The sequence below is a fragment of the Danio rerio genome, chromosome 4 (assembly GCF_052040795.2).
Source record: "Danio rerio strain M-AB ecotype USA chromosome 4, GRCz13ab, whole genome shotgun sequence".
Taxonomy (NCBI): Eukaryota; Metazoa; Chordata; class Actinopteri; order Cypriniformes; family Danionidae; genus Danio; species Danio rerio.
In genome coordinates this window covers 76,565,001-76,590,000 of record NC_141024.2, presented here as the reverse complement: position 1 = coordinate 76,590,000, position 25,000 = coordinate 76,565,001, and the positions used below count along the sequence as shown (strand labels likewise).

Genomic DNA, 25,000 nt, shown 5'->3' with positions numbered 1-25,000 from the left:
GATAAACAAGATTAATGAACATTATCTGAGGTGAAGTGCTTCAAAACCACTCCGCTATATGCTGCAGCTCCAAAACACAGACTAGGCTGTTAAATAGAAGAGTAATCTAGCCTGAAGACAATGACAGTGAAATATTCAGAGTTTCAGAGACGCCAATATTTACAAAATCATCCGTTGCAAATTAATTAAATATTAATAACTAATTAATACAATTTAATTAGTTAAATCAAGCAAGCAGGTAGTCTGAGTTAGCAGGACAGGCGTTTACAGAGTACTGACAGCAGCGCTGAAGTGTTTCCAGATCACCTCAGAAGATCAAACTCTGCTGGAGATGTGAGAGAACTCAGAAACTCACTGTGAGAGTGGAGACGTCCGCTTATTTGTGTAAAACAGCGGCTCCATGTGAGGAAGATGCACAGCTGGATCTGAATCGTCTGATGAAAGAGACACCCCCAATATAGCATAGTCCATCATGTTTAATAATCCAATTAAATCATGTAACAAAATAGACTAATTAACTCTGTGCTGTTGTTCTTTCAGACATGTCGGATTTCAACGACTCTCTGATTGACGTGTCCAGCGACAGCTTCTGGGAGGTACACACATGTGTGTGTGTGTTTTTGTAAATAATGTGTGTGTGTATAAATTGTGTGTGTAACCAGTGTGTGTGTGTGTGCAGGTGGGAAACTACAAGCGTTCAGTGAAGCGAGTGGACGATGGGAACCGTCTGTGTAACGACCTGATGAGCTGCCTGCACGAGCGCGCACGCATCGAGAAGAGCTACAGCACACAGCTCACCGACTGGGCCAAGCGCTGGAGACAGACCATCGAGAAAGGTGGAGCGCGCACACACACACACACACACACACACACACACACACACACACACACTGACTTTTATAAGTAACGAGTGAAGCAGCGCATTACTGTAAAAAGAAGGTCTCTGGTTTGAGTCTCGGCTGGGTCAGTTGGTGTTTCTGTGTGGAGTTTGCATGTTCTCCCTGTGTTGGTGTGGGTTTCCTCCGGGTGCTCCGGCACAGTCCAAACACATGCGCTATAGGAGAACTGATCAACTACACTGGCCATATTGTATGTGTGTGTATGTATGGGTGTTTTCCAGTACTGGGTTGCAGCTGGACAGGCATCCGCTTTGTAAAACATATGCTGGAATAATTGGCGGTTCCTTCCACTGTGGCGACCCCTGATGAATAAGAGACTAAGCTGAAAGAAATGACTGTGTGTGTGTGTGTGTGTGTGTGTGTGTGTGTGTGTGTGTGTGTGTGTGTGTGTGTGTGTGTGTGTGTGTGTGTGTCTCCAGCACACCGTGTGCTCATGACACAGCTGACCGCACTGAAGCGCTGCATCACTGGAGAATCCCTCACTCACTGAACACTCCCAGCTGTAAACAGGAAGCTGCTCATCTGCGTTTCCTGTTTGTTGACGTGACAGCTGCATTCTGGGAAATGAAAACACAACAGGCTGAATTCGGTCTCAGGGCTCTGCTCTTCACACAGCTGTGTTTCTCACCACAGGCTCTGCTGCTCATGTCTGACCGCTGTTCTCATCAACACACACACACACACACACACACACATATTCCCAATGTTGGCGAGTATGCTGTAACTGCAGAACTAGGGATAATGAGAACACAAGAGGGCCCAGAACTGCACCCTGGGGTACACCCTGGGTTTATTGGTGGTGTTTGTGATCTGTGGTTGTCCTCCGGCCTCCTGTTGGTTCATCAGGAGCTCACACAGGGCTGAATGAGTGTTCTCGTTTGCTAACCCCTGCGCTGTGGATCTCCTGCAGGCCCTCAGTACGGGACGGTGGAGCGGGCGTGGTGCGCTCTGATGACCGAGGCCGAGAAGGTGAGCGATCTGCACATGGAGGTGAAGGCCGCTCTGATGGCGGAGGACTTTGAGAAGATCAAGAACTGGCAGAAGGACGCCTACCACAAGCAGATGATCGGGGGCTTCAAGGAGACCAAAGAGGCGGAGGACGGCTTTCGCAAGGCTCAGAAACCCTGGGCCAAGAAGCTGAAGGAGGTAAACACAGGCAGCGCGAGTCCTCTGACGCTCTGTTTGCTGAAGGCTTTGGTAAATAATAGTTTGGCCAGACTGTTTACACAAGAGCCTGCGCTGTAAATCACCTGCACAATCACATTCAGACTGCCTCAGGTCATTATTCCTTTAAAACTATCTTAAAGAGACAGTTCAGCCTACACTGAAAGATCTGTCGTCAATAACTCGCGCTCCACTGTGTCTGAGCTTCTGTCTTCTGCTGAACACAAAGGAAGATGAAGAGCATGTGTTGTGCTGATGTCCACAGATGGAGACCATGAAGAAGGCGTACCACACGGCCTGCAAAGAGGAGAAAACAGCCACCAGCAGAGAGAACTCCAGCAAACTGGACAACAGCAACCCCGAAGCCCAGAAGAAGCTGCAAGAGAAGGTGGAGAAGTGCCAGCAGGAGGTGCAGAAGGTCAGTCTGACTAACAATCTGACTACTGAATTACATTTAGATTACTTTATTACACATTTATAGTAATCTAACTACATCTGGATTACATTTAGATTACTTTATTACACATTTATAGTAATCTAACTACATCTGGATTACATTTAGATTACTTTATTACACATTTATGGTAATCTAACTACATCTGGATTACATTTAGATTACTTTATTATACATTTATGGTAATCTAACTACATCTGGATTACATTTAGATTACTTTTTTTAACATTTATGGTAAACTAACTACATCTGGATTACATTTAGATTACTTTATTACACATTTATAGTAATCTGACTACTTCGTCATTGCATTTAGATTACTTTTATAACACATATATGGTAGTGTAATCAGACTACTTTTGGATTACATTCAGATTACTTTATTACACATTTCTTGTATCGTATTCTAACTACTGGATTACATTTAGATTACTTTATTAAACATTTATGGTAATCTAATTACTTGTGGATTACATTTAGATTACTTTATTACACATTTATGGTAATCTAATTACTTCTGGATTACATTTAGATTACTTTATTTAACATTTATGGTAATCTAACTACTTCTGGATTACATTTAGATTACTTTATTAAACATTTATGGTAATCTAATTACTTCTGGATTACATTTAGATTACTTTATTTAACATTTATGGTAATCTAACTACTTCTGGATTACATTTAGATTACTTAATTTAACATTTATGGTAATCTAACTACTTCTGGATTACATTTAGATTACTTTATTACACATTTATAGTAATCTGACTACTTCGTCATTGCATTTAGATTACTTTTATAACACATATATGGTAGTGTAATCGGACTACTTTTGGATTACATTCAGATTACTTTATTACACATTTCTTGTATCGTATTCTAACTACTGGATTACATTTAAATTACTTTATTTAACATTTATGGTAATCTAACTACATCTGGATTACATTTAGATTACTTTATTTAACATTTATGGTAATCTAACTACATCTGGATTACATTTAGATTACTTTATTTAACATTTATGGTAATCTAACTACATCTGAATTACATTTAGATTACTTTATTTAACATTTATGGTAATCTAACTACTTCTGGATTACATTTAGATTACTTTATTTTACATTTATGGTAATCTAACTACATCTGGATTACATTTAGATTACTTTATTTTACATTTATGGTAATCTAACTACATCTGGATTACATTTAGATTACTTTATTAAACATTTATGGTAATCTAACTACATCTGGATTACATTTAGATTACTTTATTACACATTTATAGTAATCTGACTTCTTCGTCATTGCATTTAGATTACTTTTATAACACATATATGGTAGTGTAATCGGACTACTTTTGGATTACATTCAGATTGCTTTATTACACATTTCTTGTATCGTATTTTAACTACTGAATTACATTTAGATTACTTTATTTAACATTTATGGTAATCTAACTACATCTGGATTACATTTAGATTACTTTATTTAACATTTATGATAATCTTACTACATCTGGATTACATTTAGATTACTTTATTACACATTTATGGTAATCTAACTACTTCTGGATTACATTTAGATTACTTTATTACACATTTATGGTAATCTAACTACATCTGGATTACATTTAGATTACTTTATTACACATTTATGGTAATCTAACTACTTCTGGATTACATTTAGATTACTTTATTACACATTTATGGTAATCTAACTACTTCTGGATTACATTTAGATTACTTTATTACACATTTATGGTAATCTAACTACATCTGGATTACATTTAGATTATTTTATTAAACATTTATGGTAATCTAATTAATTCTGGATTACATTTAGATTACTTTATTAAACATTTATGGTAATCTAATTACTTCTGGATTACATTTAGATTACTTTATTTTACATTTATGATAATCTAACTACATCTGGATTACATTTAGATTACTTTATTTAACATTTATGGTAATCTAACTACATCTGGATTACATTTAGATTACTTTATTTAACATTTATGATAATCTTACTTCATCTGGATTACATTTAGATTACTTTATTACACATTTATGGTAATCTAACTACATCTGGATTACATTTAGATTACTTTATTTAACATTTATGGTAATCTAACTTCTTCTGGATTACATTTAGATTACTTTATTACACATTTATGGTAATCTAACTACTTCTGGATTACATTTAGATTACTTTATTACACATTTATAGTAATCTGACTACTTCGTCATTGCATTTAGATTACTTTATTACACATTTATGGTAATCTAACTACATCTGGATTACATTTAGATTACTTTATTTAACATTTATGGTAATCTAACTTCTTCTGGATTACATTTAGATTACTTTATTACACATTTATGGTAATCTAACTACTTCTGGATTACATTTAGATTACTTTATTACACACTTATAGTAATCTGACTACTTCGTCATTGCATTTAGATTACTTTTATAACACATATATGGTAGTGTAATCGGACTACTTTTGGATTACATTTAGATTACTTTAATACACATTTCTTGTATCGTATTCTAACTACTGAATTACATTTAGATTACTCAATTTAACATTTATGGTAATCTAACTACTTCTGGATTACAATTAGATTACTTTATTACACATTTAGAGAAATCTGACTACTGCATTGCATTTAGATTACTTTTATAACACATATATGGTAGTGTAATCTGACTACTTTTGGATTACATTCAGATTACTTTATTACCCATTTATGGTCGTGTAATCTGATTACTTCTGGATTACATTTAGATTACTTTATTACACAATTATAATGGAGTATTCTAACTACTGGATTACATTCAGATTACTTTATTACACATTTATGGTAGTGTAATCTGACTACTTCTGGATTACATTTAGATTACTTTATTACACATTTAGGGTAGCAATAATGGTCAGGTTAGTGTATACTCCATCAGATGTTTCTGTCAGCTTTGCCTTCAGTTAAAGTATTAATAAACTCATTAATGAAATGTCAGAGCAGTGTTTTGTGTCTCATGTTTATGTTTTGTGGCCTGTAGCCGTGTAATAAGCGGAATAAAGTACGTCTAGGCGGTTTATATCACAGAATAAAGCCTGATACAGCAGCCAGGAGAACTGGAGCTTCCAAAGGCATTTGCATTGTTGCCATGACTACTTCAGCATGATTGGCTCCTGTATTCAGAGGTGTGTGTGTGTGTGTGTGTGTGTGTGTGTGTGTGTGTGTGTGTGTGTGTGTGTGTGTGTGTGTGTGTGTGTGCGTGCGTGCGTGCGTGTGTGTGTGCGCGCGTGCGTGCGTGCGTGTGTGTGTGCGCGTGTGTTACAGACAAAGGAGCGCTACGAGAAGTCTCTGGAGGATCTGGACAAGGTGACGCCGCAGTACATGGAGAACATGGAGCAGGTGTTCGAGCAGTGGCAGCAGTTCGAGGGAAAGAGATTGAGCTTCTTCAAGGAGGTCCTGCTGGAGGTCAAGCAGCACCTCGACCTCTCCTCCAATCACAAGTGAGGGCGACTGATTGGAGAAGTCTCATTCTCACACACACACACACACACACACACACACACACACACACACACACACACTCAGTGATGAACGGCTCTGTCTGTATTCTCTCAGGTACACCACCGTCTACCACACGCTACAGGACACTATCCAGGGAGCAGATCCACAAGAGGACCTCAAGTGGTTCCGCTCAAACCACGGACCCGGCATGACCATGAACTGGCCCCAGTTTGAGGTACACACACACACACACACACACACACACATTTACAGAGCATTGGAGACAGTGGAGGGCAGCAGAACACAAACAGCAGACACATGATAACCGTGTCAGGTCAGCTCTTCATGTGGAGACTCATCTGCTGGAGGAACATTGAAGAGCACACTCAATGGAGGAATCATTCATTTCCTCATTCAGTGAGTCAGTGAGTCATTTAATGATTGTTTATTTGGTCATTGATTCATTTGAATCATTCATTTAATGATTCTTTTAGTGATTCAGCAACTCATTTAATGATTCATTCATTCAGTTACTCAGTCAGTCATTCAATGCTTATTTAATTATTCTGTGTCAGTGATTGATTCATTTGTTCATTCATTGAGTCGTTTAGTCAATGATTCTCTTAGTCATTCAGTCATTCAATGATTGATTCATTCATTCATTGAACCATTCATTCAATTTTAGTGACTCAGGTATTCAGTGGTTCAGTCAGTCTATTAATGATTCATTCATTCAATCATTCAGTCAGTTATTTAATAAGTCATTGATTGATTCTTTCATTGAGTGATTCATTCTTTGCTTCTTTTATTAATTTAGCTAATATTTAATAATTAATTACTATATAACTATTCAATCATTCAGTCAGTCAGTGATTCATTTATTTGGTAAGTCAGTTCATTAAATGATTCATTCACTCATTGAGTCATGTGGTAGAGTCGTTGAGTCATTCAGACAACGATAATGTCAATCAGTCATTTGGTAATTCAGTCAATGATTCATTCAGTCAGTCCTTAAACGATTGATTCATTCATTCAGTCATTCAGTAGATTATTCATTCATTCATTAATGCATTCAGTTGTTCAGTCAGTAAATGACTCATTCATTTATTGGGATGTTGTCATTGAGTGTGTATTCACACACACACTAATACTCAGATAATATCAGAGGTCAGTGTGTTGAAGTGAGCTGTTAAACAGGTTTACATGCAGATCAGTCAGCTCACACACACACACACACACACACACACACACACACAGTGTCTACAGATGAGGAGCTGTATTTCAGGTTTCTTTGGCACACGTGCTTCAGTGAGCACAGCAATGAACAATATGTTAACACCACTGCATTCAGTGTGTGTGTGTGTGTGTGTGTGTGTGTGTGTGTGTAATTCTGGGAAGCGTCTCTGAACACTCTGCTATTGATAGAAGTGCGTTGCTGAAGTTGAGGTGAAACTTGTGGTCAGGATTTGTGGACGGGGCTAACTCATGGCTCGATGATGTAATCAAGGATCAGAGTGTGGCCCCTCCCCCAGTCAAGCTCATTGGCTGGAGGGAAGATCCAATCAGTTTGTAGTTTTTTTTTTTTATATTTAAGTGAGGCGGTGACTTCCACACAAGTGGGCGTGGTTTCTGCATCACCCGTGGACACGCCCCCAGCATTAAGAGCTCAGAGTAACACGGGTTCCTCAAGACTTGATCAGTGAGAGGGGTTAATCACCGTTACTGAGTGACCAACACTGAGCACACACTTGATCATGATGTAGACAAGCTCAGAGTGTAACGGAGTAAGATCATTCAGTGTGTGTGTGTGTGTGTGTGTGTGTGTGTGTGTGTGCTGCAGGAATGGTCCATGGACCTGAACCGGACCCTCAGCCGCCGGGAAACGAAGCGCAGACCTGCTGAGGGAGTGACCCTGACAGCGATCAGTCACAATCCTGAGCAGAGCTCCAGAGTCAGCAGGTACACACACACACACACACACACACACACACGTACGCTGAGCATCACTGTCAGGCTGAAGTTCTGTCATAATTGGAGAAGTCATCAGTCATGTGGTAGTTCTGTTTGTGTGTGTGTGTGTGTGTGTGTGTGTGTGTGTGTTTGTGTGTGTGTGTGTGTGTTTTCTATAATGATGATGATGTGGAGTGTGTTGTTTGATATAAACTGCTGCATCTGCTCCTGAACAGCCTGCGCCCACTGCAGATATGTGTGTATGAGTGAGAGGTTATATTCAGGAGTGTGTGTGTGTGTGTGTGTGTGTGTTCTAGTCAGATGTTTAGGTGTGTGTGTTATAGTCAGATGTTTAGGTGTGTGTGTTCTAGTTAGATGTTTAGGTGTGTGTGTTTTAGTCAGATGTTTAGGTGTGTGTGTGTGTGTGTGTGTAACCCTGTCTCTGTGCTGTCAGTGTGCCTGCGGTCAGTAGTTCAGAAGCGGCATGCTTAAACCCGTTTGATGATGATGATGATGATGAAGATGAGGATGAAGAGCCGGTGGTCACACACACCCACAGCAGCCCGGTCAAACATGAGGAGGCTGTAGCACAAACGTTGGTGACCTCCAGACTCCACTGTCTCTCTCTCTCTCTCTCTCTCTCTCTCTCTCTCAGGGGACTGCCTGTGTTTCTGATATGTGCATGTGTGTGTGGTCTGCCTACCTGCTTGCTTGTGTGTGTGTGTGTGTGTGGGGGGGGGGGGGCTGTGCATGCTGAAATGGCTCTGCTGCTGCTCTTTTATAATGCTGCACCACTAGGACTGTGGTCGTCTGTCTGTGGTCTGTGAGTAGTGTGTCTTTCAGTAGTATGTTGGTCTGTCATTAGTGTGTCTGTCTGTAGTCTGTCAGTAGTCTGTCAGTAGTCTGTCTGTAATCTGTCAGTAGTCTGTCTGTAGTCTGTCAGTAGTCTGTCTGTAATCTGTCAGTAGTCTGTCTGTAATCTGTCAGCAGTCTGTCTGTAATCTGTCAGTAGTCTGTCTGTAATCTGTCTGTAGTCTGTCTGTAATCTGTCAGTAGTCTGTCTGTAGTCTGTCTGTAGTCTGTCTGTAGTCTGTTAAAAATCTGTCTGTAATCTGTCTGTAGTCTGTCAGTAGTCTGTCTGTAATCTGTCTGTAGTCTGTCTGTAATCTGTCAGTAGTCTGTCTGTAGTCTGTCTGTAGTCTGTCTGTAGTCTATCAGTAGCCTGTCAGTAGTCTGTCTGTAATCTGTCAGTAGTCTGTCTGTAATCTGTCAGTCTGTAATCTGTCAGCAGTCTGTAATCTGTCAGCAGTCTGTAATCTGTCAGTAGTCTGTAGTCTGTCAGTAGTCTGTCTGTAATCTGTCAGTAGTCTGTTTGTAATCTGTCAGTAGTCTGTCTGTAATCAGCAGTCTGTAATCTGTCAGTAGTCTGTAATCTGTCAGTAGTCTGTCTGTAATCTGTCGGTAGTCTGTAGTCTGTCTGTAATCTTTCAGTAGTCTGTCTGTAATCTGTCAGTCTGTAATCTGTCAGCAGTCTGTAATCTGTCAGTAGTCTGTAGTCTGTCTGTAATCTGTCAGTAGTCTGTCTGTAATCTGTCAGTAGTCTGTCAGTAATCTTTCAGTAGTCTGTCTGTAGTGTGTAAGTCTGTAATCTGTCAGTAGTCTTTCTGTAATCTGTCAGTAGTCTGTCTGTAGTCTATCAGTAGCCTGTCAGTAGTCTGTCTGTAATCTGTCAGTAGTCTGTCTGTAATCTGTCAGTCTGTAATCTGTCAGCAGTCTGTAATCTGTCAGCAGTCTGTAATCTGTCAGTAGTCTGTAGTCTGTCAGTAGTCTGTCTGTAATCTGTCAGTAGTCTGTTTGTAATCTGTCAGTAGTCTGTCTGTAATCAGCAGTCTGTAATCTGTCAGTAGTCTGTAATCTGTCAGTAGTCTGTCTGTAATCTGTCGGTAGTCTGTAGTCTGTCGGTAGTCTGTCTGTAATCTTTCAGTAGTCTGTCTGTAATCTGTCAATCTGTAATCTGTCAGCAGTCTGTAATCTGTCAGTAGTCTGTAGTCTGTCGGTAGTCTGTCTGTAATCTTTCAGTAGTCTGTCTGTAATCTGTCAGTCTGTAATCTGTCAGCAGTCTGTAATCTGTCAGTAGTCTGTAGTCTGTCAGTAGTCTGTCTGTAATCTGTCAGTAGTCTGTCTGTAATCTGTCAGTAGTCTGTAGTCTGTCAGTAATCTTTCAGTAGTCTGTCTGTAGTGTGTCAGTCTGTAATCTGTCAGTAGTCTTTCTGTAATCTGTCAGTAGTCTGTCTGTAGTCTTTCAGTAGTTTGTCTGTAATCTGTCAGTAGTTTGTCTGTAATCTGTCAGTAGTTTGTCTGTAATCTGTCAGTCTGTAATCTGTCAGTAGTCTGTAATCTGTCAGTAGTCTGTCTGTAATCTTTCAGTAGTCTGTCTGTAATCTGTCAGTAATCTGTCTGTAATCTGTCTGTAATCTGTCAGTAGTCTGTCTGTAATCTGTCAGTAGTCTGTCAGCAGTGTGTCAGTCAGTGGTGTGTGTGTGTGTGTGTCTAGTGACTGTGTGTGTTTGTCCTCAGTAGTGCCGCAGTAGAGAAGGCTCCTGCTCCAGCTGCCATCACTGCTGCTGATGATGATGATGATGAAGAGTCAGGAAACCCCTTCTCCTCCTCGTCAGCCAATGGGAATCCGTTTGAGGAGGAGCCGTCCACGGAGATGTGTGTGCCGGTGCGCGCTGTCTATGACTATGAGGGACAGGAGCAGGACGAGCTCAGCTTCAAAGCAGGTATACACACACACACACACACACACACACACATATCATCTATCTCTGTCAGTTTAAATATATTAACTGTGTGTGTGTGTGTGTGTGTGTGTGTGTGTGTGTGTGTGTGTGTGTGTGTCAGGAGATGAGCTGGTGAAGCTGAGTGAGGAGGACGAGCAGGGCTGGTGTAAGGGGCGTCTGAGCAACGGCACTGTTGGTCTGTATCCTGCCAACTATGTGGAGGATCTGCAGTGAGCGACCACACACACACACACACACACACTCCGGCGCGCTCGCTGTCCCCCGCGCTGGTCTGATGCTCACCGCAGATTTTACAGATGATTTTATCAAGATGCCATGATTTTACCACAGCTCTGACACTGCTGGAGCTCTACTACACTCCTGTGTGTGCGCGTGTGTGTGTGGGCGTGTGTGTGTGTGTGTGTTCTGTAGCTTTACTTCACCTCTGCACTGCTGGACTCACACACACTGTCCACTGATGTAGAGAGCTGTGTCACCTGTGTGTGTGTATGAGAGTATGTGTTTGCGTGTGTATGTAAGTGTGAGCAAGTGTGATTGAAAGTGTGCACATGAGTGTGTGTGTGTGTGTGTATGCGTGAGAGTGAGCAAATGAGTGTGTGTGTGCATGTGTAAATGCTGTAATCAGCTTAAGAATGTAAAATTGAGCCTGCTGCAGGTGTGTGTGTGTGTGTGTGTGTGTGTGTGTGTGTGTGTAATCAGCTTGAGAATGTACACTGCTGCAGATGAATGTGTGTGTGTGAGAGAGAGAGTTGGCTGTACATAATGTGTTCGCTCAGCTCCTTTCTCTCTTTCTCTCAGGTGTGTGTGTGTGTGTGTGTGTGCAGACGCTGATCTTCCTCCTCTTCTGTCTCACACACACACACATCGTCAGCTGAATGTCCACATGATGAGTTGTAGTTACAGCTGTATTTTCTTCTGTCTGTCGTCACTCTGACAATAAACCAGCATCAGCTCATCTGACGAGTCTTCATCATTAATCTTCACCACACACATGCTCAATAATGTTGATGTCTGGTGACTGGGCTGGCCAATCCTGGAGCAGCTTGAGCTTCAGGAGCTTTGATGTGGAGGCTGAAGTATGAGCAGGAGCGCTATCCTGCTGGAGAATTGTCCCTCTCCTGTGGTTTGTAATGTAATGGGCAGCACAGATGTCTTGATACCTCAGACTGTTGATGTTGCAGATCTCTCACACACCCCCATACTGAATGCAGACCCCAAACCATGATGTCTCCTTCACCAAACTTGACTGATTTCTGTCAGAATCTTGGTTCCAGGAGGTCTTCTGCAGTATTGGTGATGATTGATGCAGATCAGCAGATGATCCAGCAGAGGCACCTGATGAAGCGTGTAGCCATTACATGATTACACCAATAGATGGAGACAAACAGCATCAGCAGTGTGTGTGTGTGTGTGTGTGTGTGTGTGTGTGTGTGTGTGTGTGTGTGTGTGTGTGTGTGTGTGTGTGTGTGTGTGTGTGTGTGTATCTGGATAACTCCTCACACATCCTCCAGCTCATCATGAAGCTGCAGTCACTGAGTCAGGAGCTGATCATGACATGTAAGAGGGAATATGATCAACTGTGATGTCAGTGTCAGCAAGAGTAGTGCAGGACTGCAGATCTGACCCTGCACACATCATTTATTCACACGTGTGTCCGTTTCTCCTCATGTCATCTGCTGTAGTGCGATCATAATAAACTCGTACGTCACAGTTATTCAGCAGTTGTGGTGTTGTACAGTCCCCCATGTTCATTTGTTGAAAAATGCCCCATTATAACACCAAATATGTTGAACTCAACTGGCCGAGTTACTAATAAATGACCCAACTAATGTTAAAAATGAGCCAACTCACCAATATTACATTATATTATATTTATTACATTACATTATATTATATTTATTATATTATGTTATATTACATTATATTATATTTATTACATTACATTATATTATTTTTATTATATTATGTTATATTACATTATATTATATTTATTATATTATATTATTTTATTATATTATGTTACATTATATTATATTTATTATATTATACTATTTTTATTATATTACATTACATTATATTATATTTATTATATTATATTACATTATATTATATTTATTATATTATATTATTTTTATTATATTATATTACATTATATTATTTTTATTATATTACATTATATTATATTTATTATATTATATTATTTTTATTATATTATATTATATTACATTATATTATTTTATTATATTATAATTATTATATTATATTATTTTTTAGTATATTACATTATATTTATTACATTACATTATATTAGATTTATTATATTATATTTATTACATTACATCATATTAGATTTATTATATTATACTATTTTTATTAAATTGCATTACATTATATTATATTTATTATATTATATTTATTATATTACATTATATTATATTTATTATATTATATTTATTATATTACATTATATTATATTTATTATATTATTTTTATTATATTATATTACATTATATTATATTATTTTTATTATATTGTATTATATTACATTATATTATTTTTATTATATTATAATTATTATATTATATTATTTTTATTATATTACATTATATTTATTATATTATATTTATTATATTATATTATTTTTAGTATATTACATTACATTATATTATTTATAATGTTATATTATTTTTATTACATTATATTATATGATATTATTTTTATTATATGATATTATTTTTATTATATTACATTATATTATATTTATTATATTATTTTTATTATATTACATTGTATTTATTATATTACATTATACTAGATTATTTTTTATATTACATTACATTATATTATATTTATTGTATTATTTTTATTATATTACATTCTATTATATTATCTTCATTATATTATATTTATTATATTACATTACATTTTATTATATTTATTATATTATATTATTTTTATTATATTATATTACATTATATTATTTGTATTATATTATAATTATTATATTATTTTTTATTATATTACATTACATTATATTTATTATATTATATTTATTATATTATATTATTTTTATTATATTATATTACATTATATTAATTGTATTATATTATAATTATTATATTATTTTTTATTATATTACATTACATTATATTTATTATATTATATTTATTATATTATATTATTTTTATTATATTATATTACATTATATTATTTGTATTATATTATAATTATTATATTATTTTTTATTATATTACATTACATTATATTTATTATATTATATTATTTTTAGTATATTACATTACATTATATTTATAATGTTATATTATTTTTATTACATTATATTATATGATATTATTTTTATTATATTATATGTATTATATTATATTTATTATATAATTTTTATTATATTACATTATATTTATTATATTATTTTTATTATATTACATTCTATTTATTATATTACATTATACTATATTATTTTATTATATTACATTATATAAAATATATTATATAATTTTTATTATATTATATTACCTTATATTATATTTATTATATTATTTTTATTATATTATATTACATTATATTATATGTATTATATTATATTTATTATATTATATTAGCAAACAACCCTGGAGCACTAGATCGTTTGGAAGAAACACAGGTATCAGTAAAATTAGCTAAAACACATTAATATTATGCATATTTTATGCCCAAAATCCTCAAAGATCGTGTTTTATTTAGGCATTTTCTAGATTTACAGCCTAAACCTCATCAAACCCTGTTTTTAGGGCATGTGAATCACAGAGAGCTTCATTTGTTCGACTTTAAAGGCGATTTTCCCTCAATATTTAGACTTTTTGCATCCTCAGATGATCAATATCCACATAATCTGCAGCCGCTGAATGACAGTGAAGCTGTTAAACTGTGTGTGTATAGTCATGTTTATCCAGAAGACTGCCAGTCGGGTGAGGCTGTTTACCTGCGCTGCTCATTTGCATGATGTTATTGATGAAGACGCGCTCCGCCAATCAGCGCGCGGCGTGCTCCGGACGTCACCGCAGGAGGAAGTGCGGCGCAGATGCGGAGTGTGTTTGTGGAGCGTTTGTCTGTCTGTCCGGTGTCCCGCGGCGGTGAGGCTGAAGATGTCGGAGCCCGGTAAACACGAGATCAGCGCGGTGCTCAAGCGACTGCGAGCCGCTGCTGCCAACAAGGTGAGTGCGACACACACACACGCACACACTCTGAGGAGGTGAAGAGGCACACACACTTCAGGAAGCAGGAAGACGGAGGACACGTCACAGCTTCAGCAGGACTCACATATGGCAGATGCTGGAGTGTGTGTGTTCAGAAAAACAGCTTTAGTCAGAAATACACACTCTATCCGGTCATTCACACACACACCTGTGAACAGTCACACACACACACACACACACACACCTGTTTGAGGAGAGTAATTACTACAGTGCTGAAGAACAGCTGGAAACAGCAGCACATGCTGGAGATGTGTGTGTGTGTGTGTGTGTGTGTGTGTGTGTGTGTGTGTGTGTGTGTGTGTGTGTGCGCCTGCTGTTCGAGTCTTCAGACTGTTAACATGAGCTGTACAGCATAGAGCTGTGTGTGTTTTATCAAGATGGCAGTGTGTTTATTCAGTGTGTGTGTGTGTGTGTGTGTGTGTGTGTGTGTGTGTGTGTGTGTGCGCCTGCTGTTCGAGTCTTCAGACTGTTAACATGAGCTGTACAGCATAGAGCTGTGTGTGTTTTATCAAGATGGCAGTGTGTTTATTCAGTGTGTGTGTGTGTGTGTGTGTGTGTGTGTGTGTGTGTGTGTGTGTGTGTGTGTGTCTCTCAGGTGTGTTTCGACTGCTCAGCGAAGAACCCCAGCTGGGCCAGCATCACATATGGTGTGTTTCTGTGTATCGACTGCTCTGGCACACACCGCTCTCTGGGGGTACACCTGTCCTTCATCAGGTACACACACACACACACTCTTTCATCATGTAAACATTACACACACACACACACATGCACTGTGCCCTTCATCAGGTAAACGTCACTCGTTTCTGTGTGTTACTCTGCGTGTGTGTGTGTGTGTGTGTGTGTGTGTGTGTGTGTGTGTGCGCGTGCGCAGGTCTACAGAGCTGGACTCTAACTGGTCCTGGTTTCAGCTGCGCTGTATGCAGGTGGGAGGGAACGCCAGTGCGGTGAGTACACACACACACACACACACACTGCTGGAGCGCTCTGGTCGCTGTGTGTGTATCTCTGCTCTTAAAGGCACAGTCCACCCTAACTCTGAACACTCTCTCCTCGTGTGCGCTCTCTTCTCTTCTTCAGCCGTGTGTGGCTCACACTTCTGCTGAACACTAGAGGAGATATTTAGAAGAATGCTGGAAACCGCTTACCATTGACTGAAAGATGATGGTGACCGGCTCCTAACATTCTACAAAGTATCTTCTCAGTGTGTGTTCAGCAGGGTGTACGCTGTGAGGGAGTGATGATGAGTAAATGTCCATGTGTGTGTGTGTGTGTGTGTGTGTGCACAGAATGCCTTCTTCAGTCAGCATGGCTGCAGCAGCAGCAGTGCAGCGAACGCTAAGTACAGCAGCAGAGCGGCGGCGCTCTACAGAGACAAGATCAGGGCTCTGGCCAATCAGGCCACCCGACAGCACGGCACTGAGGTCACACACACACACACTCTGACCATAACAACACACTGATGATGATGATAGTGTGTGTGTGCGCTCATGCTGATGTGTATGTGTGTGTGCAGTTGTGGCTGGATGCTCAGGCTCCTCTCTCTCCCTCCTCTCCGCTGGACAAACAGGAGGACTTCTTCACTCAGCACACACAGGTGAAGAGCAGCCCGCAACACTCATCATATAGTGTGTGTGTGTGTGTGTGTGTGTGTGTGTGTGTGTGTATACACAGTACGGTTGTAGAGATTGTGTAATGTTGATGTTTATCCTAGCAGTGACTGATTTTTGTGTGTGTGTGTGTGTGTGTGTGTGTGTGTTTCCCAGAGCGCTCTGCCTGACACAGTCCAGCTGAATACCAGCCAATCACAGAGGAGAGTGCAGGATAACAACAATAACGGTACGATAACTGCGGCAGAGAGGGTGTGTGTGTGTGTGTGTGTGTGTGTGTGTGTGTGTGTGTGTGTGTGTGTGTGTGTGTGTGTGTGTTTCTGAACTGTGTGTTTGTGTTGTGGAGCACAGCGAAGAGTGAAGCGGGACCCAGTGTGGAGCAGCTCAGTGTGTCTCCAGTCCAGTCTGCTGCAGGTGAACAACAACACACACACACACACACACACACACACACACACACACACACACACACACAGAGCTGCAGTAATGTTGTGTTTGTCCTCTACAGAGCCGCTGTCTCTGTTGAAGAAGAAGCCGGCCGCAGTGAGGAAGTCAGTGAGTGTCCTCTTCATCTTCATCTTCATCTTCATCATCAGCTGTGTCCTGCAGAGCTGCTGTTCATGTGTGTGTGTGTGTGTGTGTGTGTGTGTGTGTGTGTGTGTGAGGCGGGCGGCGGCAGGAGGGCAGGTCTGGGCGCACAGAAGGTCAGCAGTCAGAGCTTCACACTGCAGCAGAGGAGAGCTCAGGCCGAGGACAGACTGACGGAGCAGAGGACCAGCACCGCTCCTGACCACAGGTGACGGAGAGTGTGTCCATGTGTGTGAGTGTGTGCGCGTGTTTTCATGTGTGTGTGAGTGTGTGTGCGCATGTATTCATGTGTGTGTGTGTGTGTGCAGTGTGTGGTCAGTGAGCCGTGTGCAGCAGGCTGTGGATGTTCAGCACAGTGCTCAGGACAGCAGCAGCAGGATGAAGCAGCAGCAGGAGGAGCGGCTGGGCATGGGGCTCAGCGGACGCAGGTCAGAGCAGCACACACACACACACACACACACACACACACACACACACACACACACACACACACACTGCTGATCTATCAGCTGATTTTGATGTGATTGGCTGTCAGCTGTTCATATGAGCAGCTCTAATCAGGCAGTGCAGTAGAAGTGGGCAGTGCTCCTCTGAGGAGGCGGGGCTTACCCACACTATGACGTCATAGAGCAAAAGACTGATGAGATGGTGGAGGAGACACACACACACACACACACACACAGGCATTATTTGGATTTTTGTGAGTGGGCCTGGCTAATGTGAGGGGGCGTGGCTAATGTGTTAATAGTGAGGCTTATTATAATAGAGGCATTATTTAAATCTTTGTGAGTAGGCTTGGATAGTGTGAATAAGTGGGCGTGGCTAATGTGTTAATAACAAGACTTGTTATAATAATGAGGCACTTTTGATCTCTATGAGTGGGCGTGGCTAATGTGTTAATATTGAGACTGATTATAATGAGGCGGTATTTTGATCTTTATTAGTGGGCGTAGTTAATATGAATGAGTGGGCGTGGCTAATGTATCAATGAGGCATTATTTTGATCTTTGTGAGTGGGCGTGGCTAATGTGTTAATATTGAGACTGATTATAATGAGGCGGTATTTTGATCTTTATTAGTGGGCGTAGTTAATATGAATGAGTGGGCGTGGCTAACGTATCAATGAGGCATTATTTTGATCTTTGTGAGTGGGCGTGGCTAATGTGTTAATATTGAGACTGATTATAATGAAGCGGTATTTTAATCTTTATGAGTGGGTGTGGCTAATGTATCAATGAGGCATTATTTTGATCTTTGTGAGTGGGCGTGGCTAATGTGTTAATATTGAGACTGATTATAATGAGGCGGTATTTTGATCTTTATGAGTGGGCGTGGCTAATGTAAATGTGTGGGCGTGGCTAATGTGTCAATTTGACATTATTTTGATCTTTGTGAGTGGGCGTGGCTAATGTAAATGTGTGGGTGTGGCTAATGTGTCAATGAGGCATTATTTTGATCTTTGTGAGTGGGCGTGGCTAATGTGTTAATGTTGAGACTGATTATAATAATGAGGCAGTATTTTGATCTTTGAGAGGGCATGGCTAATGCTATTGAGGGGCGTGGCTAATGTGTTAATGAGGCTTATTTTAATCTTTGTGTGTGGGTGTGGTTAATGTAAATGAGGGACGTGGCTAATGTGGTAATGAGACTTATTATTTTTATCTTTGTTTGTGGGTGTGGTTAATGTAAATGAGTGGGTGTGGCTAATGAGTTAATAGTAAGGCTTATAATAATGAGGCATTTTGATCTCTGTGAGTGGGTGTGGCTAGTGTGTTGGAGTGTATGAGTGTGAAGGGCTAACGAGTGAGCTTTGAGGGTGGGCGGGGCTAATGTGTTAATAATGAGACTGATTATAATTATGAGGCGGTATTTTGATCTTTATGAGTGGGCACAGTTAATATGAATGAGTGGGCGTGGTTAATGTGTCAATGAGGCATTATTTTGATCTTTGTAAGTGGGCGTGGCTAATGTGAATAAGTGGGCGTGGCTAATGTGTTAATAACAAGACTTGTTATAATAATGAGGCATTATTTTGATCTTTGAGTGGGCGTGGCTAATGTATCAATGAGGCATTATTTTGATCTTTGTGAGTGGGCGTGGCTAATGTGTTAGTATTGAGACTGATTATAATGAGGCGGTATTTTAATCTTTATGAGTGGGCGTGGCTAATGTATCAGAGGCATTATTTTTATCTTTAAGTGGGCGTGGCTTATGTATCAATGAGGCATTATTTTGATCTTTGTGAGTGGGCGTGGCTAATGTGTTAATATTGAGACTGATTATAATGAGGCGGTATTTTGATCTTTATTAGTGGGCGGGGCTATTGTAAATGTGTGGGTGTGGCTAATGTGTCAATGAGGCATTATTTTGATCCTAGTGAGTGGGAGTGGCTAATGTGTTAATGTTGAGACTGATTATAATAATGAGGCAGTATTTTGATCTTTGAGAGGGCGTGACTAATGCTATTGAGAGGCGTGGCTGATGTGTTAACGAGGCTTATTATTTTAATCTTTGTGTGTGGGTGGGGTTAATGTAAAAAGAGTGGGCGTGGCTAATGCATTAATAGTAAGGCTTATAATAATGAGGCATTTTGATCTCTGTGAGTGGGCGTGGCTAATGTGTTAATAATGAGACTGATTATAATAATAAAGTATTATTTTGATCTTTGTGAGTGGGCGTGGCTAATGCTTATAAGGGGCGTGGCTAATGTGTTAATAAGATTTATTATTATTTTAATCTTTGTGTGTAGGTGTGGTTAATGTTAATGAGTGGGCGTGGCTAATGAGTTAAAAGTAAGGCTTATAATGAGGTATTTTAATCTTTGTGAGTGGGCGTGTCTAATGTTAATAGTAAGGCTTATAATAATGAGGCATTATTATGATCTTTGAGAGTGGGCGGGGCTAGTGAGTGTGAGTGGGCGTGGCTAATGTGTTTAAGTGTGTGAGTGAGTAGGCGTGGCTAATGTTCCCCTGTGCTGTGCAGTGGTCTGTCCCACTCGGTGACGGAGGACATGCAGACGATCATCCAGCAGGACTGTCCATCTCTGAGCTCCAGGAGAGTGTATGAGGAGGACGAGCAGCAGGAGGACACACACTTCTGCTCCAGGTGACGCCTCACTGCTGTCTATATATATATATATATATGTATGTGTGTGTGTGTGTGTGTTCATTCATGTGCGTGTGTGTCGTAGAGCTCTAGATGAAGGCCGCGGCTCCTCAGATCTGTTCTTCTCTCAGTGGAGCTCAGAGAAGCAGAGCAGGATGAAGCCGGAGTCTGACTACTGTGTGGAGGATGAGCACAGGTGAGACGGACACCTCACAACACACATTTCTGATGTCATATATAATACATAATCACTCATAATGATGTAATAAACATATAGCCGACCCAACACTGCTGGACATGTTCAGTTCACTCTGACAGTAGTTGGCGGTTCATTCCGCTGTGGTGACCCCTGATGAATAAAGGGACTAAAAAAATGAAAACAAATTAACAAAACCATTAATAAAGTGTGTGTGTGTGTGTGTGTGTGTGTGTGTGTGTGTGTGTGTGCAGGGCCTCAGCGAGGAGGAAGGAGCCTCAGTCGGTGTGTGATGACGCTCAGAGGAAGTTTGGAGATGCTAAAGCCATTTCCTCAGACATGTTCTTCGGGACGCAGGACCGCTCAGAGGTGAAGCAGAGCACACACACCTGGCAGACGCACCTGAGCGGAGCGGTGTTGTGTTGATCACACCTGAGCGGAGTGGCTGACCGTGTTGTGTTGTGTTGTGTTTTCAGTACGAGGTTCGAGCTCGACTGGAGAACTTCTCCAGCAGTTCTGCCATCAGCTCGGCTGATCTGTTCGATGAGCAGAAGAAAGCTGCAGGTTTGAGTTTACATCATCAACATCTGACAATCATCACTGTGTAGTGTGACGGGGCTTCATATTGATCATCAGCCAATCAGAATCAGGCATTCAGCAGCGCTCTAGCACGATGGTTTCCATGACATGATGCTCATTAATGAACAGTGTGTGTCTTCAGGATATCTGTAATTAGAGAAGGGGTGTCCACACTGGGGTTGGAACTAAAATATGCAGGACACCGCCTCCAGGACCCGGTTTGGACACTCCTGAGCCCCCAAACCGAGACAGAATCCTCCTGTAGCAGAGAGAAACATCCAGAGTGTGCTATTGGCCACATACTTCAGTTACTCATCAAATCTGCTGACCAATCAGAAGCTCTCTAGTGTCTGGCATGCCCCGCCCCCTTCTTCTCATTGGCTGTTTGATACGCTTGAGCTCAATCACTCTCACTAGCAAAAACAACACTATTGGCTGATTTTTTTTTAAAGGGGAGGGGCTACTATATGCCCCACCCTCTCTTTCAGTTGAGATTGAAATCTGCGTTTTGATTGGATACTTGACAAAGCACTTCACTGAAGCTTCAAGTGTGAGCTGTGTACTCCTCTGATATTGCGTGAAGGTTATATTAACGTGTGTGTGTGTGTGTGTGTGTCAGGCTCCAGCTCGTACCGTCTGAGCAGTGTTCTGTCCTCGGTGCCGGACATGACCCAGCTGCGGAGTGGAGTGCGGTCTGTGGCCGGGAAGCTGTCGGGGATGGCCAGCGGCGTCGTGTCCACCATACAGGTCGGTCACACACACACACACACACACACTGATGCTTAATCAGAGCGTAAGCTGGAGTTTAATGTGAAGCACAGATCTCTCCATCTGAATATCCTGATCAGCAGTGCAGTGATTGGCTAGAGTGATGACATCAGCTCATTAATATTCATAATAATATTGATCTGCCCTCTAAGCACAGTTACATTATTAGTAGAGCTTTTGTGCTGGCTTTACACTCGTTTATTTACTTTTACACTATCTCATTTGCATTTAAAGCGACAGTCACCGCAGTTAGGATCAAAGCCTCAAACTCACACACACACACACACACACACACACACTCTACACACAGCAGAGACTCATTCACAGCTTCTATAATGGATATGAACGCTGAAGTGTCTCTTAGTCCACTTATAAACTGATCAATAAGTGTGTGTGTGTGTGTTTCTCCCGCAGGACCGCTACAGCACCTGATGGGTGGCTGTGTGCTGCAGATATCCTCTATCGAGCGCTGTTGTTGGGGGTTTACAGTAGTGTGTCGAGCGCTGACTGAACCGTTCTGGACCGAACTCATCTTTCTACATGAAGAGGAGTGTTTACTAGGCTTTATATTGCACTACTCCTGCTGTTCATACTACAGCGAGACTATAATCAGAGCTTTATTAGAGGTGTGGAATGAAGACGGTGATAGAATTAGCATAGAGCACAGCGCACACACACATGTGGGAATAATGAAGAGAATAATAATGAAGATGATCCAGTCTTATTCACCCTGTTGCCTTATCTGTGTGTGTTTATTTGCTTTATGGTATATGAGGGTCACTTTACTGGTGGGAGATTAATGTGGTGAACTGGTGTAAATCAATAAAGAGCAGATATTGCCCAATAACAGCGCTCCAGTGTGCTCATTTACCATCTACATCTGGTAAACACAGTCAAATCAGTGTTCATTCACCGGCCATGGCCACTACACTTCACTTCACACATTGGTCTGTCATAACCAACATGAACAATACTACAGTCATTTATAGTCAATACTACAGTAGAGTGGACAAAGTAAGACTATTTAAACTACTAACTAACAGTAAAAGATACTTTAAACATTATAATTACTCGTAAAATCATTATAATTAGTAACACTGGTAGAAAATAGTTATCGGGTCATTTGTGTTACCATAGCAACTGTACGATCACCACAACCGGTTCTTTAGGTACTCTTCCACCGCGTTATTTTACTATAAATTATATACTTTAGTTTCCTTTTCCTGCACTATGAAACAAATAGTAATTGTACAGTTGTTTGGAGTGTTTTATAGTGCCTTTCAGAGTGTTTTTAGACTGTAGCGCGGACGGTTATCGAGACACTGGCGCGCTTCGTAATAGCTGAGGAGGTTTTATTTACCCTTCTCTAAGCCCCGCCCACTCCACGCGCGTGTCCGTTCCCCGGATGTTCTGCGTGGCGTTTTTTTGAGTTCGGCGGCGGTTTTCCGGTAAAGTTAAACTGCAGCTATTACGATCCCGGTCTAACGGAGGATGAAGCGCTCTGATCCCCGCTCTCACCGCTAAGGCAGAGTCACTTGGAGTCAGTCATGAAGCAGCGGCAGAGGAGCTCACAGCGTTCGCGGGACTCAGAGGAGGAGACCCGGAGCGAGCGCTCCATCACCGCGGCCCCCTCTGAGCGCGCAGCCGGACTCTCGCTCTCCCGCGGCGGCCTGCTCTACCTCTGCGTGCCGCTGATCCTCTCAGGGTGAGTCCAGCCGCTTAAAACTCACTTAAGTCGTTCTCAGCTATTCTCAGAGACTCAAAAGCACTCAACATGAGATTTATAGATCATCTGAAAGCAGTTTAAAGTAATTTTACAGTCGGCTTGTGAGAATATTAGCCTGAGGGTTTACAATAATGAAGTAAATAGTAAGAAAATCACCTTGAAAATAGTCGATAAAACTTAAAAATGAGATTCAGTGAGGTAATGTATTTTCTAAAATGAACCTATAATTGATTACAGTGTTATTAAGCTTATTAACACAAGTTAACGGGCATATACTGGCCATTGTTTGGGTAAGCTAAATTATCAGTAGTGTATGAGTGTGTATAGGTGTTTCCCACTTCTAGGATGCAGCTGGAAGGGCATCCGCTGTGTAAAAACTATGCTGCAATAGTTGGTGGGTCATTCCTCAGTGGTGACCCCAGACTAATAAAGGAACTAAGCCGAAAAAATGAATGAATGGCGGTGACTGTTAGTTCTTGTTAGCTTGGTGTGTTTGCTAATGTTAATGTTCACCAGCAGAGCTTGCTGTTTGAATACTGCACTCCTCCACCCTCCTCCATCTCCACAGGCTCTATGTGCAGCAGGGCTGGAGGCTGTCAGAGGTGGAGCAGAAGTACGAGGCTCTGCTGGAGCGCAGCCGCAGCTCTGATCAGATGGAGGAGAAGATGGAGGAGATCTCTGCGCAGGTCAGTCAACACACACACACACACACACACACACACACACACACACACACCTCCAGCAGTGCAAGAACCAACACGGTCAGGTGTAGAAATATGTGGAGCACACGTGCTTCAGTCGCCTAGAAATGATGTAGTTTACCAGTCAGATGCTGAATAAAGCAGGACTTTAATTTAAAAATGGTAAAAAAGAGGATGTGTGTGACAAATGTTACTGGCGAAGGTGTATTATGAGGACATGCTGATCTCCAAAAGAGCTTTCAGAAAGTGCAGTCTCCTCTGAGGGGTGGAGGGGGCGAGAATATACAGTGTGTACTCCATAAACACAGTGGAGACCTGTGGAGTGTCCCGCTATTCACCAAAACCAACCTGTGTGTGTGTGTGTGTGTGTGTGTGTGTGTGTGTGTGTGCAGCTGCAGGCCTCCGCAGACGCTGTGTCCCATCTGTCTGAGCTGCATCGCTCCGTCTCCTCCATCGTCAACACGTCTGCAGACCTGCGGGTGGAGCGGGAGGCGTCTGCGCAGCACACACACACTTCTGCGCAGCACACACACACTCTGCAGCAGCTGACGGAGCAGTGGCGGAGCACACAGATGGAGCAGGAAGCGTCTGCGCAGCATGCACACACCCTGCAGCAGCGGCTTCGCACCCTGACGGAGCTCTGGCGGAGCAGACAGGCGGAGGCGGGCGC

The 25,000-nt window shown here is 40.8% G+C and overlaps 4 protein-coding genes across 13 annotated transcripts in view; all 4 read left to right on the top strand.

The window, feature by feature from the left end:
* pacsin2 (protein kinase C and casein kinase substrate in neurons 2) overlaps positions 1 to 11,759 on the top strand; it is a 21,397-nt gene extending 9,638 nt beyond the window's left edge. Inside the window, exons 2-11 of one of the 5 annotated variants that reach the window (XM_087246368.1) lie at positions 541 to 596; positions 680 to 836; positions 1,810 to 2,045; positions 2,329 to 2,481; positions 5,874 to 6,049; positions 6,165 to 6,285; positions 7,891 to 8,009; positions 8,455 to 8,595; positions 10,578 to 10,783; positions 10,905 to 11,759. In XM_087246368.1, coding sequence (XP_087102494.1) covers positions 543 to 596; positions 680 to 836; positions 1,810 to 2,045; positions 2,329 to 2,481; positions 5,874 to 6,049; positions 6,165 to 6,285; positions 7,891 to 8,009; positions 8,455 to 8,595; positions 10,578 to 10,783; positions 10,905 to 11,017 — 1,476 coding nt within the window. In that variant the 5' untranslated portion in view covers positions 541 to 542 and the 3' untranslated portion in view covers positions 11,018 to 11,759. Of the gene's footprint in view, positions 1 to 540; positions 597 to 679; positions 837 to 1,809; positions 2,046 to 2,328; positions 2,482 to 5,873; positions 6,050 to 6,164; positions 6,286 to 7,890; positions 8,010 to 8,454; positions 9,386 to 9,549; positions 9,932 to 10,577; positions 10,784 to 10,904 lie in introns of those variants that run through there. The other 4 variants (NM_207069.2, XR_015481882.2, XM_087246370.1 and 1 more) reach the window with 4 other exon arrangements.
* Positions 1 to 25,000, top strand: part of LOC148682569 (uncharacterized) — a 1,090,975-nt gene that overhangs the window by 431,179 nt on the left and 634,796 nt on the right. The window lies entirely within an intron of this gene.
* On the top strand, positions 14,851 to 22,750 carry arfgap3 (ARF GTPase activating protein 3). 3 transcript variants are annotated; one of them, NM_205597.2, is made up of 16 exons: positions 14,851 to 15,015; positions 15,653 to 15,771; positions 15,932 to 16,004; positions 16,347 to 16,481; positions 16,574 to 16,654; positions 16,824 to 16,896; positions 17,019 to 17,081; positions 17,176 to 17,222; positions 17,333 to 17,463; positions 17,564 to 17,683; positions 20,238 to 20,360; positions 20,446 to 20,556; positions 20,811 to 20,925; positions 21,033 to 21,120; positions 21,755 to 21,882; positions 22,318 to 22,750. In NM_205597.2, the coding sequence occupies exons 1-16, from the start codon at positions 14,947 to 14,949 to the stop codon at positions 22,333 to 22,335; spliced, it is 1,494 nt and encodes a 497-aa protein (NP_991160.2). In that variant the 5' UTR covers positions 14,851 to 14,946; the 3' UTR covers positions 22,336 to 22,750. The 3 variants fall into 3 exon arrangements, with proteins under 3 accessions (NP_991160.2, XP_087102478.1, XP_087102477.1); XM_087246352.1 differs by having other exon boundaries at positions 14,882 to 15,343; positions 15,455 to 15,771; XM_087246351.1 differs by having other exon boundaries at positions 14,882 to 15,421; positions 15,578 to 15,771.
* Positions 23,320 to 25,000, top strand: part of ikbip (IKBKB interacting protein) — an 8,731-nt gene continuing 7,050 nt past the window's right edge. The window contains exons 1-3 of one of the 3 annotated variants that reach the window (NM_001245036.2): positions 23,354 to 23,608; positions 24,198 to 24,315; positions 24,723 to 25,000. The exon at positions 24,723 to 25,000 is cut by the window's right edge and continues 525 nt beyond it. In NM_001245036.2, the coding sequence (NP_001231965.2) occupies positions 23,451 to 23,608; positions 24,198 to 24,315; positions 24,723 to 25,000 (554 nt within the window). In that variant the 5' untranslated portion in view covers positions 23,354 to 23,450. Of the gene's footprint in view, positions 23,609 to 24,148; positions 24,316 to 24,722 lie in introns of all 3 variants that reach the window. The other 2 variants (XM_087247522.1, XM_087247523.1) reach the window with 2 other exon arrangements.

What these genes read in the sequence shown, in the direction of transcription:
- arfgap3 (NM_205597.2), top strand. Translation starts at nt 14,947, where the DNA reads ATGTCGGAGCCCGGTAAACACGAGATCAGCGCGGTGCTCAAGCGACTG. An exon ending in GTACACCTGTCCTTCATCAG is followed by an intron (nt 15,772 to 15,931) that starts GTACACACACAC and finishes GCGCGTGCGCAG; the next exon opens with GTCTACAGAGCTGGACTCTA. An exon ending in GGACGCAGGACCGCTCAGAG is followed by an intron (nt 20,926 to 21,032) that starts GTGAAGCAGAGC and finishes TTGTGTTTTCAG; the next exon opens with TACGAGGTTCGAGCTCGACT.